Source organism: Megalopta genalis, chromosome 3 (assembly GCF_051020955.1).
Source record: "Megalopta genalis isolate 19385.01 chromosome 3, iyMegGena1_principal, whole genome shotgun sequence".
NCBI classification, from domain to species: domain Eukaryota; kingdom Metazoa; phylum Arthropoda; class Insecta; order Hymenoptera; family Halictidae; genus Megalopta; species Megalopta genalis.
In genome coordinates, this window is record NC_135015.1 from 6,988,595 (window position 1) to 7,007,897 (window position 19,303).

At 39.9% G+C, this 19,303-nt stretch overlaps 1 protein-coding gene and 1 long non-coding RNA gene across 4 annotated transcripts in view; one reads left to right on the plus strand and one right to left on the minus strand.

Moving 5' to 3' along the window:
• The window catches only part of LOC143259006 (uncharacterized), a 32,563-nt gene extending 18,624 nt beyond the window's left edge, over positions 1-13,939 (minus strand). The window contains exon 1 of the long non-coding RNA XR_013032900.1: positions 13,802-13,939. This is a non-coding gene — a long non-coding RNA (uncharacterized LOC143259006). The remainder of the gene's footprint in view (positions 1-13,801) is intronic.
• Positions 1-18,203, plus strand: part of Scgdelta (sarcoglycan delta) — a 345,849-nt gene extending 327,646 nt beyond the window's left edge. For all 3 annotated transcript variants that reach the window (XM_076519713.1, XM_076519715.1, XM_076519714.1), the window contains 3 exons: positions 10,776-10,965; positions 13,819-14,011; positions 16,268-18,203. In XM_076519713.1, coding sequence (XP_076375828.1) covers positions 10,776-10,965; positions 13,819-14,011; positions 16,268-16,622 — 738 coding nt within the window. In that variant the 3' untranslated portion in view covers positions 16,623-18,203. The remainder of the gene's footprint in view (positions 1-10,775; positions 10,966-13,818; positions 14,012-16,267) is intronic.
• The last annotated feature ends 1,100 nt before the right edge of the window (positions 18,204-19,303 follow it).

A 19,303-nucleotide genomic window follows, 5' to 3' on the forward strand; every position in this document is an offset into this window, starting at 1 on the left:
GGTGCACGCGAGCTCCGCCTATAGTCTGGAAGCGAGAATGCTTGGGACAGATACTAAACGACGCGGCGTTTCGAACTGTCTCGATAGATCGTCTATTAATTTGCCTGTGATCAAAATCGCCGCGACTCGAATCTACGCTCGGGTTACATAACTCAAACAACTTCGAAAGGGATATCTTCCAGCCGCGCCCAAGTCCTAAAGAAATCCCGGGGCAAATAAATGAGTGCAAAAGCTGACAGTGTCCCATTTGGTGGTAAACAACGACGTCTAGGCAATTCTAGACCCCATGAGCCGGAGAGCTTTTTATTCCGTTTCCGTCGGCGACAACGAAACGGAACAAACTAATCCTCGACGCCGCGACAGGCATCGACGCCACCGGGGAGCCGTATTGCCGCGTTTCAACCACGAAATCATACTGGACGTTACTAAATCCTCGTCGGATATCAGGTCTGCCGGACCACGGGTACACTCCGCGATTTAATCCTTGCGCCGGACGCGACATAAAATAACACGAAATTGCAATGTCGCCGCGTCGCGAAGCTTGATCTCGGGACGGCCTTTTGGGGTGGAGAGATGGGCGCGAGGCTGATGACACGGAGGGGGTTGTAGCTGGTGACAGGGCCACGAGTCGGATTACTCGGGCCAGAAGTTAGGCGACTCCTGTCCGGCTCGGGATAATTACGTGAGGTGCATTAACGTGGTGTACGTACCATCTGCCTATATATATGTATGTATGATTACCAGTGTGGTTAGGTCCATGACTGCTCGTGCGCGCGCGCGCTTGCCTGAATGCTCCGCTACTTCGACGCGTCTCTCTCTCTCTCTCTCTTTCTCTCTATCTGTCTCTCTCGCTCTCTCTCTCTCTCTCTCTCTCTTTCTCTCTATCTGTCTCTCTCGCTCTCTCTCTCTCTCTCTCTCTCTCTCTCTCTCTCTGCTCTCGAGGAGGAGACGCGGATACCGTTTGCGCCTCACTTCAACGACTACGAGGGTAATCTCGATGTTGGCGTATGCTCGCCGGACGACCGTGGAATTTAGATGCGAACGAATCGAGCTTGTTTTATTCGGGTCGGAGCAATGGGGAAGCAAGATCGTGGGGACTCGAGCTGATCGGATTCACTGGTCGTTGGACCGCCGGGAAAAAATTGGAATGCCAACACGTGGCGGGGGTGAATTTTTGAGCGAGTCGATGATAAATAATAGAAATTCTTCTAGAATTTGTTTATCGTTGATTTGAAGTTCTTGATAAGAGAATTGACTGTTGTATGCTAACTGTTTTCACGCCCGTATCTACACGAGACCGTATAGTCAGAGCTGTTCAAGATTTTGCCAGTGCGAGCAGCGATTTTCAGTCCAGAGCAAACACCGATCGGCGGGCTCTAAGCCCCACTCCCAAGGGCAACGGTGCCCCTTCCTTAACTTGTCGTGGGACACCCATCAGTAATGACACGTTCGATTTGACTGAAGACAGTAACAGAGATCGACTATAGTTTACGTCAAGTTCACGTCTCCACATTGTTAAGATCCGCGAAATTCAAGAATCTGGTCTAAAACTTGCCAATTGTTTCTTTCGTCAATGGTTGAAACGTTGATTGAGTCTTATTACTATCTGAAGTACTCAGGGTGCAAGCGTACTGAAATTGTGCATAGATTATATCAACGTAAATTGTTTAATAGTGGAAGTCGATATGTTTAAAATAACATCGCATTCACAATGTCTCAAGACAAGAATCGTGGTAGGAAATATTCAAGGTATCTGACTTAAACATTTCAACGTCTTTTTGCTGCCAGAATTTATCATCTTGCAATTATCATTTGTTTAGACCAATCGAATTGATATCGGAAAATTGTCGCTTCAATAGAAACAAAGAGGTATACTTTTGTGGACTATTGATTTTTGGACATTTATTCTACTGTCTATAAAATTGGAGTTAGAAAATTATCAATGCATAGTAAAATAACTTCTTTGTATTATTAGAAGATTCAGATCAAGTACAAAATTGCAGGAAAGAACCGGTTTATGGCTCATCTTTGCATAATTGTCAAGTTCATCCCTTGGCGTTGAAGATTAAAAAAACATTTCTTTCACGTACATAAGTCTCTGCAATTAACTATATAATTTATATATGTTCCTTCGCGCGCGAGAGTCAAACAGCGATAATAGCAAAGTAATTTTGTAAGTGCTGAAATATTAACACGTGTTGTATATACAAGTGTCTTTGTCCATTGTTAACGACTCTGGAACACGTACCGGAGTTAACTTTTGATGTTGCAAACACGTAATCTTTCTTTCTACGAGTTCGTGGAACAAATGGCTACTGAAAATACAGTTAGCTCCGTCTTCTTCTACCTTTCAAGAATCTTTGTTCCTTTTCTGGCAGGGGACAGTTTTTCTTTTACTGCTTCCTCTGTCTCTTGATGTTTAATTAGTTCTTGCAAGAAACATCGTGTTTCACAGTTTGAATCAGGTCGTTTCGAAACTGTGATAACACTGTTTGACGTGTACTTGGTTTTATAGCTTTAAATTTGTAGCTTTAAACTATAAATTAAAGTACGTTGTTGCTATAAATCTGACGATGATTAATTTGAAATGATTTGTTGTATCGGTATATGTATAGAGAAAGAAATGTAGAAATAACCTGTTATTTCTTACGTGTAATTGTTGTACATTCCTTATTATTTTCTATAATCTTCCGTTTAATAATAGTGAGGATTATTATAGCATGTAGGCAACTCCCATGTAGACATCACTTATTCAAATAAAACAAGTTCGTCCGTAAACTTTGCAGGAATCTTATAACTATAGACTCCTACTGCGCGTTCAGTTGTGCCAATTCGAAAAGTTCTCTCTTGTTACGTGTTATTACGTAGCTTAATGTATTACATTTCTTTGCTTAAATACTGTGTTGTTAGTCTGTTAATTACTCTGTTCTGCTTGCTACTTCCAAGTACAGTTACTAAAATGCTACTGATTAGAACACATATTGATTTAAACTTTCAAATGTTAAGCCCTTAAAAACAAAATTTATATTAAAATAGCAATGCTCAGTAATACTGATGTATTGTATTATCAATTAAAGACAATGCCTATCTGACTAACTTTTACAGTCCAAGGATTTCGATTTCTCACATTATTCCACACAATAAATGTCTATTCACTTATTCGATTCGATTCGATTCACTTTCCTTCGACTTATTCAAAAAAAAAAAGATATTATATTTGTCAAACTTCCTGTGGCAATCGCAATTAATGTCAGTTGAATGACAAAGAATTTTACAATCATTATCATCATATATTCCAGCAGACTAATGACAACATTACAGGGTGAAGTACTAAATTTTATAAAAAAAAGGAAAACCCAAAAGCTCGGTACAATTCAATGCGAAAGATCGTGTAAACAAGAGGAACCAAACCGTGCCAGGAGTGCCGGGAAATTGCAGACAACGATAAGTTTTGCAATTGTAGTTGTGATTATAATTTATGATAGAAAGGGGGAGAATCACGGTCGAGAGCGTCAATAAGAATTCAATCAAGCGGCAATACGTTAACGATCGATTTGCGAGAAGAAAACGAGCTACGCCTCAATTGGACTGCTGGCAGCGAGGCCATGAAAGCGAGACTGCCTTCCGAACCCTGTAAATAACGCGCTTTGTATTAATTTATGGGCGACGAGCAGCCGAGCAGCGTCGTCCGAGAGCATCGTTATGATGATATACGCGTGCGAGGGGTGTTATTTGGATTTCATTACGTTCCACGCGGCGCTCGAGCCCCATGAGCACTTCCACGCCCAATAGGAACTTCGAGATCCTAAGAATCTCGAACGTCAAGACGGAAATATTAACTCGGCTCGCACGATCCTGAACGATCCTGCTCATGAATCGCTAAACGATTCTTGATCACGCCAGAAAATATTATTCACGTTCTATTCTGTTTTATTGTCCCATCGAGCATGGCTGATAGCGAAAAGACTGTTCAAGACAAGCTGGGAAAATACTATTTTTGTGAATTTCAAGGATACATGTTTGCTGGGTCATTGACAAACTGTTTATTTTTCTGTAGCGTCAGTTATGCCTACAATTAGGCTAATCTAGTTTTCAGTGACGCAAAATATCTTTAGTGTCCTAAACACAGTGTTAGTGTCTATTATTTCTTTTAAAATTTTATTTTTGATCTATGAAAAATGTATTTAATAAATGCGTAAACATTATTAAATCTGTGCATTGAAACCTGCGCATTATGAGTGAATTATCAGTAAATCGTGATTATCAGACTGACACAAAAAAATCATCAAACAGGATCTATTATTCAGATGAATAGCTTCGACAAGAAAGTAATAAGGGCAGTTTGATGGCAAATGAAACAGACTTTCGATTAAAGAATAAAATAGTACGCATAGAGATAAATAATGCACTCGTGGTTTCGATAAGACAGCGACATAAATCAAATTCGGAATACTGGCGAAGTGCTTGCTTCTCTTAGGATGTTCTTTATTCGACCATTGCCAGGTATTTCAGCAGCTAGCAAGCAAACGAGATTGCATCCACGCTGGAGTTTCTAAGCGGTCCTTTTAACTGAACGCGAACAATAAATCCGCGAGTAAACAGGGGACACGAAATAATGCAGGAGAGCTTCAGAGAATAACGTCGTTTCGAATTGAAGCTCGCCATCCCGTCGATTGGATTCGATTCCGACCTAATTTTGTTCGGCGATAAGCAAAAGTTCGACTGAATTGGTCAGCTGTCGGATATCCGATCGTTAATTTTCGCGACTGCGATTGCTCGGATTTCAATCGCACGTTCTGCTGCCATCTCACGAATAGCTGCCAACTCGAATCGACGTCTATCTTGACAACAATATTTCTCATAACTGCAGAAACTGTACTTAGCAAATGCGCGTTGCTATATTTCAGTTAATATTCCGGCTCGGTATAAAAACTTTGTGAAAATATTAAACAATATTAACTTTCATGTGTCCGTTGCGTATTTAACCTCTCGTAAAATCGAATCGTATTTAATTACAGTAATTATAAATGATAGTCATGCGAATTATATCAAGAATTTATAAGATATTCGAAAAGGAAGGTTCAAATGAACCACTCTGTATATATTAACATTAAATCTAACGAGCACCAAAACTAATTAACGTGTTTTGCTCCGTAAGATTGACAAGACTGAATTTATTTAGACTACTTGTCGTTTTTATCATAATAAAAGCTTGAATCAAGGAATTTGTTAAAAGCGTCCTTCATACTTTCAACATTTTCCGAATAGAAAAATGTGAGACCGGTCATTTTGACCGACGTGATAGGTTTAGTATGAATGTCTTACGAATAATGCATCAGATAATCATGAATATGTTGGGCAGTCATTGCATTTTAAATTTGAAATAAGCTGATTCGATTTTAAGATGCTTTCTCGTAAATCGCTATACAGTAACGTGAAGGCGTACAATTTATTTAGCTTCGATTACTCGAAAGCACGCGGTACTGTTCTGTAAGTTCGATAAAACTGAGAAAACAGATTGGGGCGATACGTCTTTACAAAATCGATAAGAAACCGAGGGGCAAGCTATCAGCTACAAAAATAGCAGGATAAGAACTTTGATATTCTAGAATGACCTACATAGATGCTAATTATTCCGATTCTATGAAACGCAAAAATGTATACGTGCAAATTTATGAAATACGAATCATCGTTTTAATTATTACAAAATAATATAATATTACATATTATACATATAATATAATATTACATTAATATTATAATATTATAATATTATTACAATATAATAATAATATTATTACAAAATAATAACACACTTAGTCTAGCTTTCCTAGAATGATTCTTCCAATAAACAAAGTCGATTTTTCACTCAATTTAATTTCTAGTTATGATTAATGGAAGTAAGCGGAAATTACTATGCTGCGAAGGTCCACCCTACCGTCTTCGAACCAAACAAGCGTGTTTCAAAGTTCTTTAAAGTCACCGTGTCGGCAACACGCCGTTTGTGAAGGAATCGCGTTCGTGCAGCTCGGAGCTCTCTGTTTCATGATTCCAAACGCGTCGAATGAAGTTTCCGTACGGCCGCGCGGCGGCGCAAATTGAAACAATCGCGGCCATTATCAGAAAAAGCCGGGAGTCCTTGGCGGACGCGGCGCTTGATCCTTGTTTAAATTCCCACTGCCGAAAGTAGCGGCATTGGTCCGTGCGCGCATAGCTGCGGCCGCGTTTGCCTTCCATCGCGGTGCCACTCGATTAGCCAAATCGTTCGGAAAACGATACGATCTCTTTGCCCTGTACTTAACCGTAATCGTAAACCCCAATGGCGTCGAGAGGGCTGTAGCAGCGGCTGCTTTTTCGGATGGTCGTACGAAGGGCGAACCGAAACTGAAAATCAGAAGACGCCATGCGACCCTCGACCGCCGCCGAAAATAGTCCAAGCGCCATTTTTAGTGATTGGTGATCGACGACGGGTTCGACTAAGTTAGACCCCGAATAAACAAATACTCGCAGTTTACTGAAAATAGTTAATCTTTTAAACATTATTATTTAATAATAATGTTTAATAAATTAATGTTTCATAAATTATTATTTAAACATTATTATTTAATAATAATGTTTAATAAATTAATGTTTCATAAATTATTATTTAAACATTATTATTTAATAATAATGTTTAATAAATTAATGTTTCATAAATTATTATTTAAACATTATTATTTAATAATAATGTTTAATAAATTCATGTTTCATAAATTATTATTTAAACATTATTATAAGTATGTATTTGTATTCGACACACATCTCAATACAAGTGGATCGATTAGTATATCCCAACAATTTACACTCCCCGATACATTTATATCCCAACAATTAACATTGTTCGGTGCAATTTATATTCCACATAAGTTTTTACATATTACTAACAATATTTCTAAGAAATTTCTCATTCATATTATTGAGAGTATTCGTACCTCAAAGTTCAACACTTTGTGTTCATCATGGATGTTATACTAACTTTGGCAAAAGAAGAAAACATTTACTCTACATCTATGAACTACATTTTACATTGTAGCAATCAATAAAAAGTAAAAAGTAATCATTCGTATATAAAAATACAATATCATGTCGAAAGAATTAAACCTAGCGAAAACATTTTTGTATAAAATTTAAGGAAGAGGTAAAGCCATTGAAAAACAATAAGATTCTCCTTTATCGAGTAATTACTTTCACGTTCATTGTAGATTATGGTTCAAACAGTCGATAATACAGTGTAATTGGAACTTAGGCGTACAAATTTGAAAACGTTATTGATTTGTACAATTGATTTACGCCAGCAGTTAAATGGCAGGGAAACCATGTAACTCGTACGAATTCCATCGAGTATTTTTTAACGCGCTTCAATTATTTAAATAAAATCGTATTATCTCTACATTTTCGCGTTATTCCTCGAAATATGAATTCATGGAAAAATATCGTTTGGCGCAAAAATTACTTGGAGAATCACGTAATAAATCCGACAAACTTCATCGAAATACCGGGAATGGTATTCGAGAAAAAAGAAGAGTAATTCGAATATTTCAAATAATTCGATTTTGTCGTAGAAATGTGGATCGAAGTATATACTGATACGTATAATTGAGAGGTGTTAGACAATTGTGTTCCCGTTTGGATTCCAACGAGTTATTTATTTCTGTGCAGCTTGCATTTTGTGTCGATAAGAGTTGAATTATTGACCTGATTCTTGATGCCTCTATGCCGATTCGAGAGTAGTTGACGACAAACATCAATGAATCGACTGTTAGTGTTAGCGATGAACTTGCCAATATTCAATGGAACAATGGAAGCACGCCTATTTGCTCGCACAAAGGCACGCGATGATCATTTTGGTCAATGCATGTAAATATCAGTGTAATACATCGGTGTCAAACATGATTTCAGTGTCACGTAAATCAAATCACTTAGCGGATATCAAATACTTTCAATGTAACAACTTGAATGGGTCACGTTACTGTATCTTCTTATTATTTCGATAAAACAAATGCTTCATACAGTTAAGATTAAATTATCGTACACAAGATCAAACATACAAAACAATATTATTTCGTGAAAAATATTATATTCTATATGGTCACGTACATTACCGTTCAAAAACTCAAAGATCACTCAGTACTAGAGTGTGGGTTTGATGCATTTATGTACAGTAGAAATGGTCAAATGTGAGGACAGAACAGTGGAGACATTTTCCGACAGATTCCGACATTATTTTCAGTTTATTAATGCTATTAAAAAAATCATATTATATTACCTAATTCCAGTTTTATACAATCCATAAAGAAAATTTGGGTTACCTCGAAATCACTAACAGTTATTTCACCAACAATGTTTACGTCGACTCTTGTTTCACCGACAAATACTATTATTCACACTCAGAACTCTTGGTTTGACTCTCAGAACTACGTTTCATCGTCAAATCCTATACCCTTATCGTTAGAAGCTACTTTGAAACCATCAACAATCGCTTCATCGACAAAACTCACTTTCATTAAACGTTCTCAAAATTATTTCCTATTTCTTGAATTGAAAAGAAACGGACGTGAATGCAATCATTGATTTTATACTTAAAGAACATTCTCAACGTCTGAACAATTAAATATCCAATCTACCATCCAGAAATATAATTAAACAAAGACACACATATGAGCCGTTTATTTTGAAAGTGGCATAAGTCACTTTTTCAAAAAAATCGAGTTAATGGTAACACTAATTACAATTGAACGGTATCTTTTCATTTAAAAGAAAAAAAAAAGAAACAGTGACTTATGCCACTTTCAAAATAAACGGCTCATATAGTTCTTTAAAAAGAAAACAAAAATTACCTTGAAATCTTCACGATACCTCCACCTAATACTCGGCGAATTTTGTATCACCGAAACATCTTGAAACAAAATGGTTCAGGAGATAATTGCCTGGGTAAATTGAAACGAGACAGCTTGCATATAATATGCCAACGAGAATGAACTAATGAACCCAGCTACGTACCACGTGTCCGGGTAACAAAATCACAGTTACCGTGGGTCGGAATTATGTTGGAAAAATGAATCGGCCGCTTAACTCGACCGTTTGTAAGCGTCTCGCGGTGCTGGCGCAGTTCGTTTCCCCCTTGGAAAGCCAGGAAACCGTAAAGGCAGTTGTTCGGGGCCGACTTCGGTAAGCCGGCGTCCGGATGCCTGGGAGACTAGGCTCGGTCTGGCGTCTACCCAATTGCAACATTTCGTCCTGGGCAATCGTAATAATAAGTGGGAACGACGAGAGAGACGGGACAGTATATGCGTGCCGATTGCTTCCAATCGAGTGGCTAATCATCGGAAACCAATGTAGACAGTGGGCCAGGCCATGCCAAGGGAAAGAAACCAGGTTTTCGAGCTCGGGTTTTAAGGTCGGGCCGAGCCGGCCGACGTTTTGCTCCCGCGTTCCACGGCCCGATAAGCCCGACCGTCGATACTTGAAATGCAATTACTACGCGTTATCGACGTTTATCCGAGGCCATGGTGGGAAAAAATGAACGGTCGATCAAGGCTGGATGGCCCAGGGAACAGGCCGGAACAGCGTTCCTCGAAAGAAAAGTAGCCGAAGAGATTGGATTCCGATAATACGGACCACACGGTGTAGCTTGCTCGAGTGTAGAATCGATTATCTCGTATATTAGGGAATATATAAAGTTTTCATTTTAGCAATTAGGAGACACAAAGAGTTAAATCGCTTGACAGTACGTTTGAAGGCAGATTTAACAGTATTAATTCTGAATGGTGCTCGAGATATTGTACTATTTTATAGAGACTAAATATTCTGATATCATACGCTCGAAATTATTTTTTATTTTACATCATCTAGAGCAAATTCGTTTTCTTAAGTGGAATAATATTCAGGGTGTTTCCTTTGTCTAGATAATTTGCACCACATGATGTCCTCCATCGTGTAAGAAAACGTTTGTAACCATATTTGTTGGTACGTCACTCATGAAACATTCAAACATGAGATAAAATAATGCTACGTTAAATGGGCTACAGGATATAAATAGAGTTAGCAATGATCATAATTTTTTCTAGTATTTCTGCGTTCGTCTCAGCACGTTGTTCTCTCTCTCTTTCTTTTTCTCTCTTTCTCCCTCTTTCGTTTCACTCAATCCACTCGAAAAACACCCAACCATTCCCCAGCCCGACATCGTTGGCTAGCTAGGCGAACCAGACTCGGAAATAAAATTGCTGCCTACGCCACTGTTCCAATATTATGCGAGAAATATTTCAACGTGTCGCGTTGGTTCCGCAGTGGTTCGGCAGAACGGAACCCGGCACAGCACGGTACGGCACTGCGTTCACCTCATCGTCGCATTTATTATTCAACCGTCTGAAACAGCAATAATGTCCGCCGTTGGTATTTAATTTTGTCCTGTTGAAACATGGCTCGGGAACTACATCAAAATGTATCTCATCGCGGTAGAACCCATAAAAATACGGGAAATGAATGAGCTAGACGTCGGAAGGGATGACGAGGAAGGCGGGGGGAGGGGTGGTTAGGGGGTCACCGGTGGTTACAGTGGAAGAATGAGACCGAGAAAGGAAACGGAAGCGGAGCGAGGCAACTCGGCGACCGAATTTTAATACCGAGGCCTATGGGCTCTATTTTTCATAGACGATCGACGGAGCTACCCGTCGACCCAGAAAGCACCGACAGAATGCTCCCGTTTATTTCCTGTCAGTCATTTCCTCTTCTTTCAGGAGGGAATCGGCTCCCTGAAGGTGGTGCCCGGAGGGATCGAGCTCAGAGGTCAGGCTGCTATTCTTGACGCCCTCGTGGCCTCCAGCCTGCGATCTAGGCGTGGAAAGAATCTGATCTTAGAGTCCTGGAGCAACTTCACAGCCTCGGCCAGGTCTCACGATGGCAGATTGCTCGCGCGATTGACAGTTGGTGAGCACTATGTTTTATTTTTAAATAAAATATCGTTTTATTTTCGTACGTAAAATGCCAGGATTATTTCTTAGAAATTATGCGAAGGATTCCACCTAAAGTGTTATACTTTATATTTTCTTGTGCTGCTTTACATTTCAAAAGTTACGGGATGCGGATTTCCTTTAGGTGAAAAAGATACAAACTCTCGATCTTTTTGAATGGGATGATAATTTCGTTCTTGAACCTACCAAATTTTATTTTAAACGTTGTTACTTATTTTGCGTAGTTTGAAAATTATAGCGTAAAATACGTGTTTTAATACGGCCTTAGACAGTTCGTCGTAACTCAAATCCATTTAACGTAACAAAATTTCAAGTCTATTTCTCCAGTGATCTCGAATAAATCAAATTAAAAAATATTATAATTGGGACATGCTGTATTAAAAATTAATTGGATACAAGAGAAGATATGATTACCACATTAAATAGAAAATGTAGGAAGAATGTAGGTCACAGTACTAACGTTGCACAAGTATTTTTTCTAATTAGGTTATAGTAGAAATAAATTTTCCTCTTTCGAATCAACTATTTGTAATTACTCAAATTTATTGACATGGCAAGCACACCTCTGTTCCCATGAGTGATTCTGGATGATGAGTAAGCCGACAGAGTAGTCTGAATTCCAAATATTTTTTCGCTATTTCCTGTTACGAAATCGTAGAAAGCTTTTAGAAAGCAAATGGAAATATATTATTGAAACATCATACATTTCTCACTTTAACAATAACAAAATCTGTACCGAAGAAATAATAAATTGACGTAAACATAAAAATTTATTGGACACTGAATTCACGTTCCAGAATGTGGACAGTAGGCGGTAAAAATTTACGAATCTCGTTCATCACAGAGTGGCAATCGCAAATTACATTCTGCGATATTAACGAGAGGATACCATTTTTTCCAGCAAGGATACCATCGTCAAGGCTGCGTCGATTACAGAGCACTCGTACTAAACGAGTGTCATTTTTTCTAAAGCGATACGCTTTGTTTCTCTGTGTCCTTGTGCCAGATGAAACAAAAGGAGGAATTCGTATATCGAGAACACGCAACGCCGCGCCGTTACATGCGGTAATTATAAATAAAATCGCGTAACAATCTTCAAGTTAAAGACTTCAGTTGCAATGTATTAACGTCGACGGGGAATCGGTATTTTAAACCGTTCGTCGAGATAGAACCGCCGAAACAATGGGTATCGTTCAATTCGTCCTTTTATACGGCAGAAAAAAGCAGAAACAAAAGAAAGCCACGTCGCGAGGCTATTCGGCCTCGTCCTAACTAAAATCCCACCGCCCCGAGAGAATCTCGGAGACGTTTAAACATTCCCTTTCGAACGAACGCTTCAGCTTTTGCTGAAATATTTAGCGATTCATTGAATTCGGACGGTTGGTCACGGTACCGTGTCCTTTTTTTGTTAATATCGGAATCTCGTATGAGAGTTATTAATACAATACACGTTACAAATTTACATAAAATTACAAAATGGTACACATACGAAACAAGGATCGATTATATGCGAATAATAAAAGGATATGTAGTAAGGACAAAAAGAGAGATAACTGTGAATATAAAAATATCCGATGGCAAATGAATGCCACGTTTTTCGAGCAACTATTTGAATGCGAACCACGAATTAGTGCTAGCTATTAATATGTAACCAATTTTAAGATGTTTTATTTTGCCAGCAAAAAGAAGACGATAGTCAGAGCGGAGATGAATCAATTTTTAGAGGAACCGATGGTTGCACAAAATTACGGGAACTTTATCCCTTCCATGATTACCAGTAATGAAAGATAAATATATTTAACCCAGTATCAGAAATTGAACAAACAACCGCTTATTTAACTTCTAATTATGTTTACAAAACGAACCGCTGATTTCAGATTCACTGTGTGATGATGGACGTGTAATTAATACATTGTTGCGCGTCTGCATTTATCGCGTCTACGAATGTACGTTAAGACAAATGTGAATATGGTTCTTTCGACTGTCCAAAAGCACGAGAATTCTGCAAATAATAAGAAACGATTTCTTATTTATTTAAATGCACCATGTAGTCTTGAAAAGCCTCTTTGAAATTAAGATCAGTTCTTTTTATGCAATCATGTTGCTCGCATTTTTATGCATTGCTGATAAAAATGAGTAAGTGAAATTGAAATCAGTGAAAAAATTAAAAGGAATCAAGAGTATCGATGTATCATTCTCATCTTATTGAAATGATTAAGAAGCGAATGAAACTTTTATTTGACTCTTTTCGCTTCCATTTAATAAAAGCAAATTTTATTTTGCATAAAGATTTACGGTCTACTCATGAAAAAACGTTTGTTAAGCATCGTCTTTGCTGATATTGGATTAGAATGATATCCCTTGTCAAATAATTTCATTTATTCCCTGAAATATGCTATTTCAAAAAATAATTTATATCTTTTTCTTTCTTCATACGCAGCACATAAATAATTATATCGAACGATAGACAAACGTTTTACAAACGATCAAACCACGTTTGATAAGTCACCATACTTACTGTTATCACCATATTTAATGATATATTTTTATTTTATATTATATCACCATATTTAATGATAAGTCACCATATTTACTGTAACTACAACTAGCTATATGAACCTGCAAAACGAATTATTTATGTCCGAATAATATTATTTGAAGCAACGTAAACCACTTCAGTAAAACCAGATAAGAATGTGGCTAGCGAGCTTTTCTCAAAGACTCCCTAACAGGCATTCCTGGTTCCAACGAAGGATTTTATTTTCCCTGTCAAGCAAATAGAGGAAGATTACCTTTTGTCGGTTGACAGGCGAAGATCGCGTGGACTGCGTGTCGAAAGGCTTCCGAATAACTGACCCTCGAGGAGGAATTCTCTTCTCGGCGGACAAGGAGCGAGTGGTGGTGGGTGCGGATATGCTGAGGGTAACTGGCGACGGGGGTGCCGTTTTCCAAGGCAGCGTTCAAACGCCCCTGGTCAGAGGGGAATCGGGACGTGGTCTCAGGTAATCGCAGAACAAAAAAAAAAAGAAAAGAACAATTTCTCCCATTCCTGTCCCCCATCCCGTTCGCCGTCTAACTGAAATGATTCACTGAATATTTCACCGTGCATGAATATCGAAGCGGACTTATACATAACCGGGCCGGTAACGCAGTCCCTCGTGAAAAGTCCAGTGTCTTTGTCTCGCGTTTATTTCCGGAACGTCTAAAAGTAGGACCGACCTAGTTCAACAAATCTGTGCTGCATTTTCGGTCGCTTTCTCTATCTGTTCGGTAATCACTCCTGATGGAGACACAGATACGAGCGTTCACAAATAACCGGGCGATCCGAAAGCGTGTTTCCACTCGTTCCTCGGCCTCCTCGCGCATCCACCGCTATAAATAATCGGACCGGAGTTTCGCGTCGATGATGCCTCGATTCACCGGCCCATTTTCGAAGATCGGAAACTTTCTTCGGATATCGATTTTCCCTGAATAAACCAGGCAAGGATATTTAAAGGAAGTGACCTGTACTCCTTTCGGTTCTATGCTGCCGCGATACCGGGCACCGTAAGAAACAAGTGTATAATACACGGATAACCCAGAAATTTCAACTATGTACCTTCCGATCTATTAACTGGGCCATATTGAGCATCGAACAACTTGGATTTAAAGTGACATTACGTCGAGAATATGATTGAAACCGTTAGACAGTCCGCAGACAGTAAATCGCGAAGTCCAATAAAATTAAATATATCTTTAGATTTTTATTATATTCTTTACAGAAATATTTCAATGGAAGTGAAACCTATATGAATATCGGAGCCTACCTTCGATATCCGCACAATTAATATGCAGTGCATTTTAATTGGAATGCAAAAATTATTCGTCCTTTCACAAATTCTGTTACGTTTTCCGCTACGGTTATCAAAAGCGTTTTACATTTACGAATGTGCATACCATACGAACAGTTCGACGCAGAAAAAGAAAGATATAACGACGAAGTAAAAGATTGTTCGCAGCTAAACAAACGATTTACAACAGTCGATGCGAAACACGCGACGATGAAATCTCAAGCCCGGAGCGCTTTATTAATCTTTCTTTTTAGCTGGAAATATTGCTCCTTTATCGAGAACCAATTTCTTCTTTATTCGCCGATCGGCGTTACCGTGAAAATGTCAACGTCGCCGCGGTATGCAAACGGAAGTAGTAATCGCTGTGGAATCCGTAATGGCGAATCGCTGTATCAGAAATCAGAACGACAGAAATCGAATGGTCCGAAGATTGAAGTGGTTCGACAGGGACGACGCGCTGCTTTCGCGGTTATTGATAGTGTCGGGCAATTTACAGACGGATTTACGATTACAATAAAACTTAGCTCGGGCGGAAAATTATATTCATAGGATTGGATTTATGCCAGATATGAAATACCGAGGATTCCCCGAGCACGACGATGAGGTTCGATGCAATAGATCGGCGATGCGGGAAGGGGAGGGGGAGGAGGTATTGGAAAAGAAGCATGGTCGAAGACGCCGTTTCACCACTTCTTAGAAAGGAGGATCGATTATTGCGAGTCACTCGGCAGCAACGAGTGGATGCATTATTTTGTCGCGCGATATTGCACGCTGCTTCTCATACTGCTATTCATACCTCTTCAGGTGCAGTCACGAATGGAACTCTCCTTTTTCTCTGTACTTTCCGGTATAATTCCGAGCGCCGAGATGAACGCGAACCAAGATTCTAATATACTTGTCATTACGAGCCTATAGTTGTCCATGAAAACAACATTTCTGAATCGATTCGTGGACGCTGAAACAATGAAGAATTCGATCGTATACGAAGAAATGTCTTATATTCGCCCCTTATACCGTCTACAAGCCGACTATACAGAAAATCTGTGTACACATGGTGCTCAATTGTAGATCTAGTACAATTCGCCAAATGCCTGTCACAAGCTCACTGTACAATCAATTTGCCCTATAATCATCATCAAATAGTAGAAACATATTTTTACACGATATATGTTACTTTTTTTATAAATTTTGAAACCTCTTCTTCTGAAAAATGTAATGGAATCGCAACCATTTGAAGGGAAATTATTGTACAAGACTTGATAGCAAACTCGCATGTCAAAAATACTCCTCATTCAAAGTAAAAACTGACAAACATTTACCATTTAGCGTATAAATTCATAGAAAGATCACAAACTAAATCCTAGATGTCGCATCCAACTTAAAAATCATTCTCTTCGACATTGAACAACTTCCGTTCCCTGTTAACAGACTCGAGTCAGCGACCAGGTCCCTGAAGATCGGTGCTCCAGAACGAGTGGTGATCGAGTCCTGGGCGAACGAGATCTCGGCCTCGTGTTTGACCGACCTAAAGCTTCAGAGCGTCCACGGAGGCATCCGGTTGGACGCGAAGACGGTGTTCATGGAGGGGCTGAAGACGGCGAACCCCAGCCAAGAACACCCGTCAAGAGTGCAACAGCAGCAGCAGCAACAGCACTCGTCCAGAACGTCTTCCCACCAGAGTCAGAGGGAAACGACGATTTATCAGTTGTGTGCCTGTGCTAACGGCAAACTGTTTCTCGCTAGGTCCGAAGGTAGCTGTCTGGCGGACAAATCGATTTGCTAATACGCCGTGACGCGGTTTAGACGTGAATTAATCGAGAACTGAAATGGTTCCCGTGGTTTCATGCGGTCCTTATGGTCTGAGAGCGCGATCAAAGTCCTCTTGCTCGTGGCGCGAGGCTCAGGACGCGTTCGACGCGCTTAGAGAACGAAACTGTTGCGGGAAGTCGTAGAAATCCGAGCAGGTGACAAGGTGTACAGTAGTCGAAGCCCCGAGATCGCCCGAGGCCTTTCGCTTTTCGCTGGTGTTTCCATTCTAGAGCGGCGCAGTGCTGCCCCTTTTGTGCTCTTTCGGAACGCTGGATCTGGACGCTGTTGAGTAACTAAGCGTCCTCGACGGTGGCTGCCTCGTCGGAGGACACTCGAGACTCTAAATGGGAAATAGATTCCCTCGACGAGTCCCATGTACTCTCGGAAGCTCGCGAGCTGCCGTTTGAACGGGCACAGTGGCGACGAGGAACTAATCCAGTTTCGATCTTTTAAGGGATAATGTCGACTTGATATTCTTTGAACGCCAAATTGCTCCGCAAATTCAGTACCCAGCGTAACAGTTCGTTATCTTTCTTTCTTCGTTCGGAAGGATTATGAAGCTTCAGCGGTATCATATCAAACGTCAGCTCCCGAGCTGCCAACCATGTGTGTACGTAGCATTGTCAGCGCAGCGCTACTCCGTGATGTATATCTTGTATATCAATAAAACTCTCCGATCACCGGTAGGCAACATTGAATCGTCATCTGGTTCCTGTCTGTCCCTATCCAGTAGGTATAGTCATCCACCCTTAACCCGTGCCCCTTGCTCCTCGCCTCCTGGTTTGTTTGCGCAATCGTTCGCATGGCCAGTCAATAGGCAATGATACGCAGTTCCTTTGAGTCCAAAGAACGAGAGCAGAAGCGCGCTATCGAATGAGATTCGAGTGGAGAAGAAAAATGAAAGAGTGCACGCGTCCATGTAACTTCTTGCTGGGCTGAGAACACTTCGAGGAGAAATTGATGGCTCGTCAAGGTTCCTTCGATCATCATTTTTCTTCCGTTAAGTGTATTAATTTGTATTTCTTTGCTTATATGACAACAGTTGCATCGTGTTTCTATTACTTTGGTATACTGTCAATGGTAATAGATGTTCAAGCGGTTTCTTTGTTGGCAAACCATACGGCAGTAATAATTATATACATATTTAATGGATCGTGTCAAAAAGTATTTTCAAATTAATACATCTTGATTGGTAAGAAACCAGTTGCATACTGTTCCTTATCTTCGCGATAATATAATCCACGGTTGAACAATTGAAATGGATATAAACGGGACGTGAGATAATAAAAGATGATACAAGTAGTGACGTTGAGCTCATCCCTCCTCTAGTGCAAATCCCAGCAATGACGCCTGTTCACTCGATTCCAGAGCGCCGATTAGAGTTGCGCCATGGTTAGGAAAGGTTTATTTTGGTGCGTGTGTTACGATAATGGTGGAAGCGTGTGTAGTTATTGTAAAGGATCAGGTTGTGATCCAGCTTGTACGCTGTACATCGGCCATGTCCATCTATTTATGTATGTGGCAATAAAGTCGTTATTGTTACTATTATTAATAACCTTAGCAGTGTTCAATCCGTTTCTTCTCGCCGGCAGATTTCCACCGGTATGGATCTCGCGGGTACGTATCACGGGATCTCTATTCAACCGCTAATCATTTAATGCAAGCTAAGACGTTCCATTAACCGGCGCTGAAAGATTTTTCGTAGAAAGGTGAAAGAACCAGCTCCTCCGTTGATGCTCTTAATATCGACAAAGAGCCCTCGGCGCTAAGAATATTCGTGCCGTGGAAAAAAACGGCGGCGCACTCGCCTGCGCGATAAATGATAATGGACACGAAATTAGGCGAAACGAAAATAGTTACGGGAGAAGCCGATCTCGCTGCATAATATAGTATATGTCAAGCCAGCTGACAGGTAGCAGGGGCAATCTCACCTAGTAGCCTCTTAAACGGCTCTGACGGCAAGGTAATTTTCTCGGAATTCGAGATTAAAATTGCATCCAGCTTGGAAGGGAACAAAGTGCGGCCTCAGCCATACCGACCGAGGGTTGGGGGATTAAGGTGGCGGGGGAGTGGAGCAATCTAACAAGCGGGCCGGAGGGAATGTGGGTGGTGTGAATTAGCAGCGGCCAAGGAAAAAACAACGCTACCTCGATGAAAAATGCTTCTGAGATCCTACAGTATTACCCTAAAATGCGGGGAATCGGGAAATGCCATGGAAAGGGCCTGGAAACTCTTAAAGAGAGCTGGAAACACCGTTAAGCGCCGAATATCGACTCCAAAAATCCCCGCGACATCAAAGTCATTTAACTAGTGAAACTAAAATTAGAATGTTAATCCTGCGCACTCGAGCTCTGCGAACCTATTGCCATAATTCACAAGAGTGTTTACATTCCTAAATCTGTTTTTTCTTAATAAATTGCTAAAAATTGAATTCATATAAACGCCATGAAAATAATAATATAGAAAGAAAATATTGTGTCATAATAGACCGTTTCGAATGCAAAGGGTTAAAATTTATTATAGGAAATATTAGTTAAACTCTTTTTGCAGTTGAAAAATTCAGGTAACATCCAGTTCTTTCAATGTCTTGCAACAAAAATTAATTTTAGAAGCCTGGTTAAAAATTAGTGTCATCCATATATGACCGACGCGGCA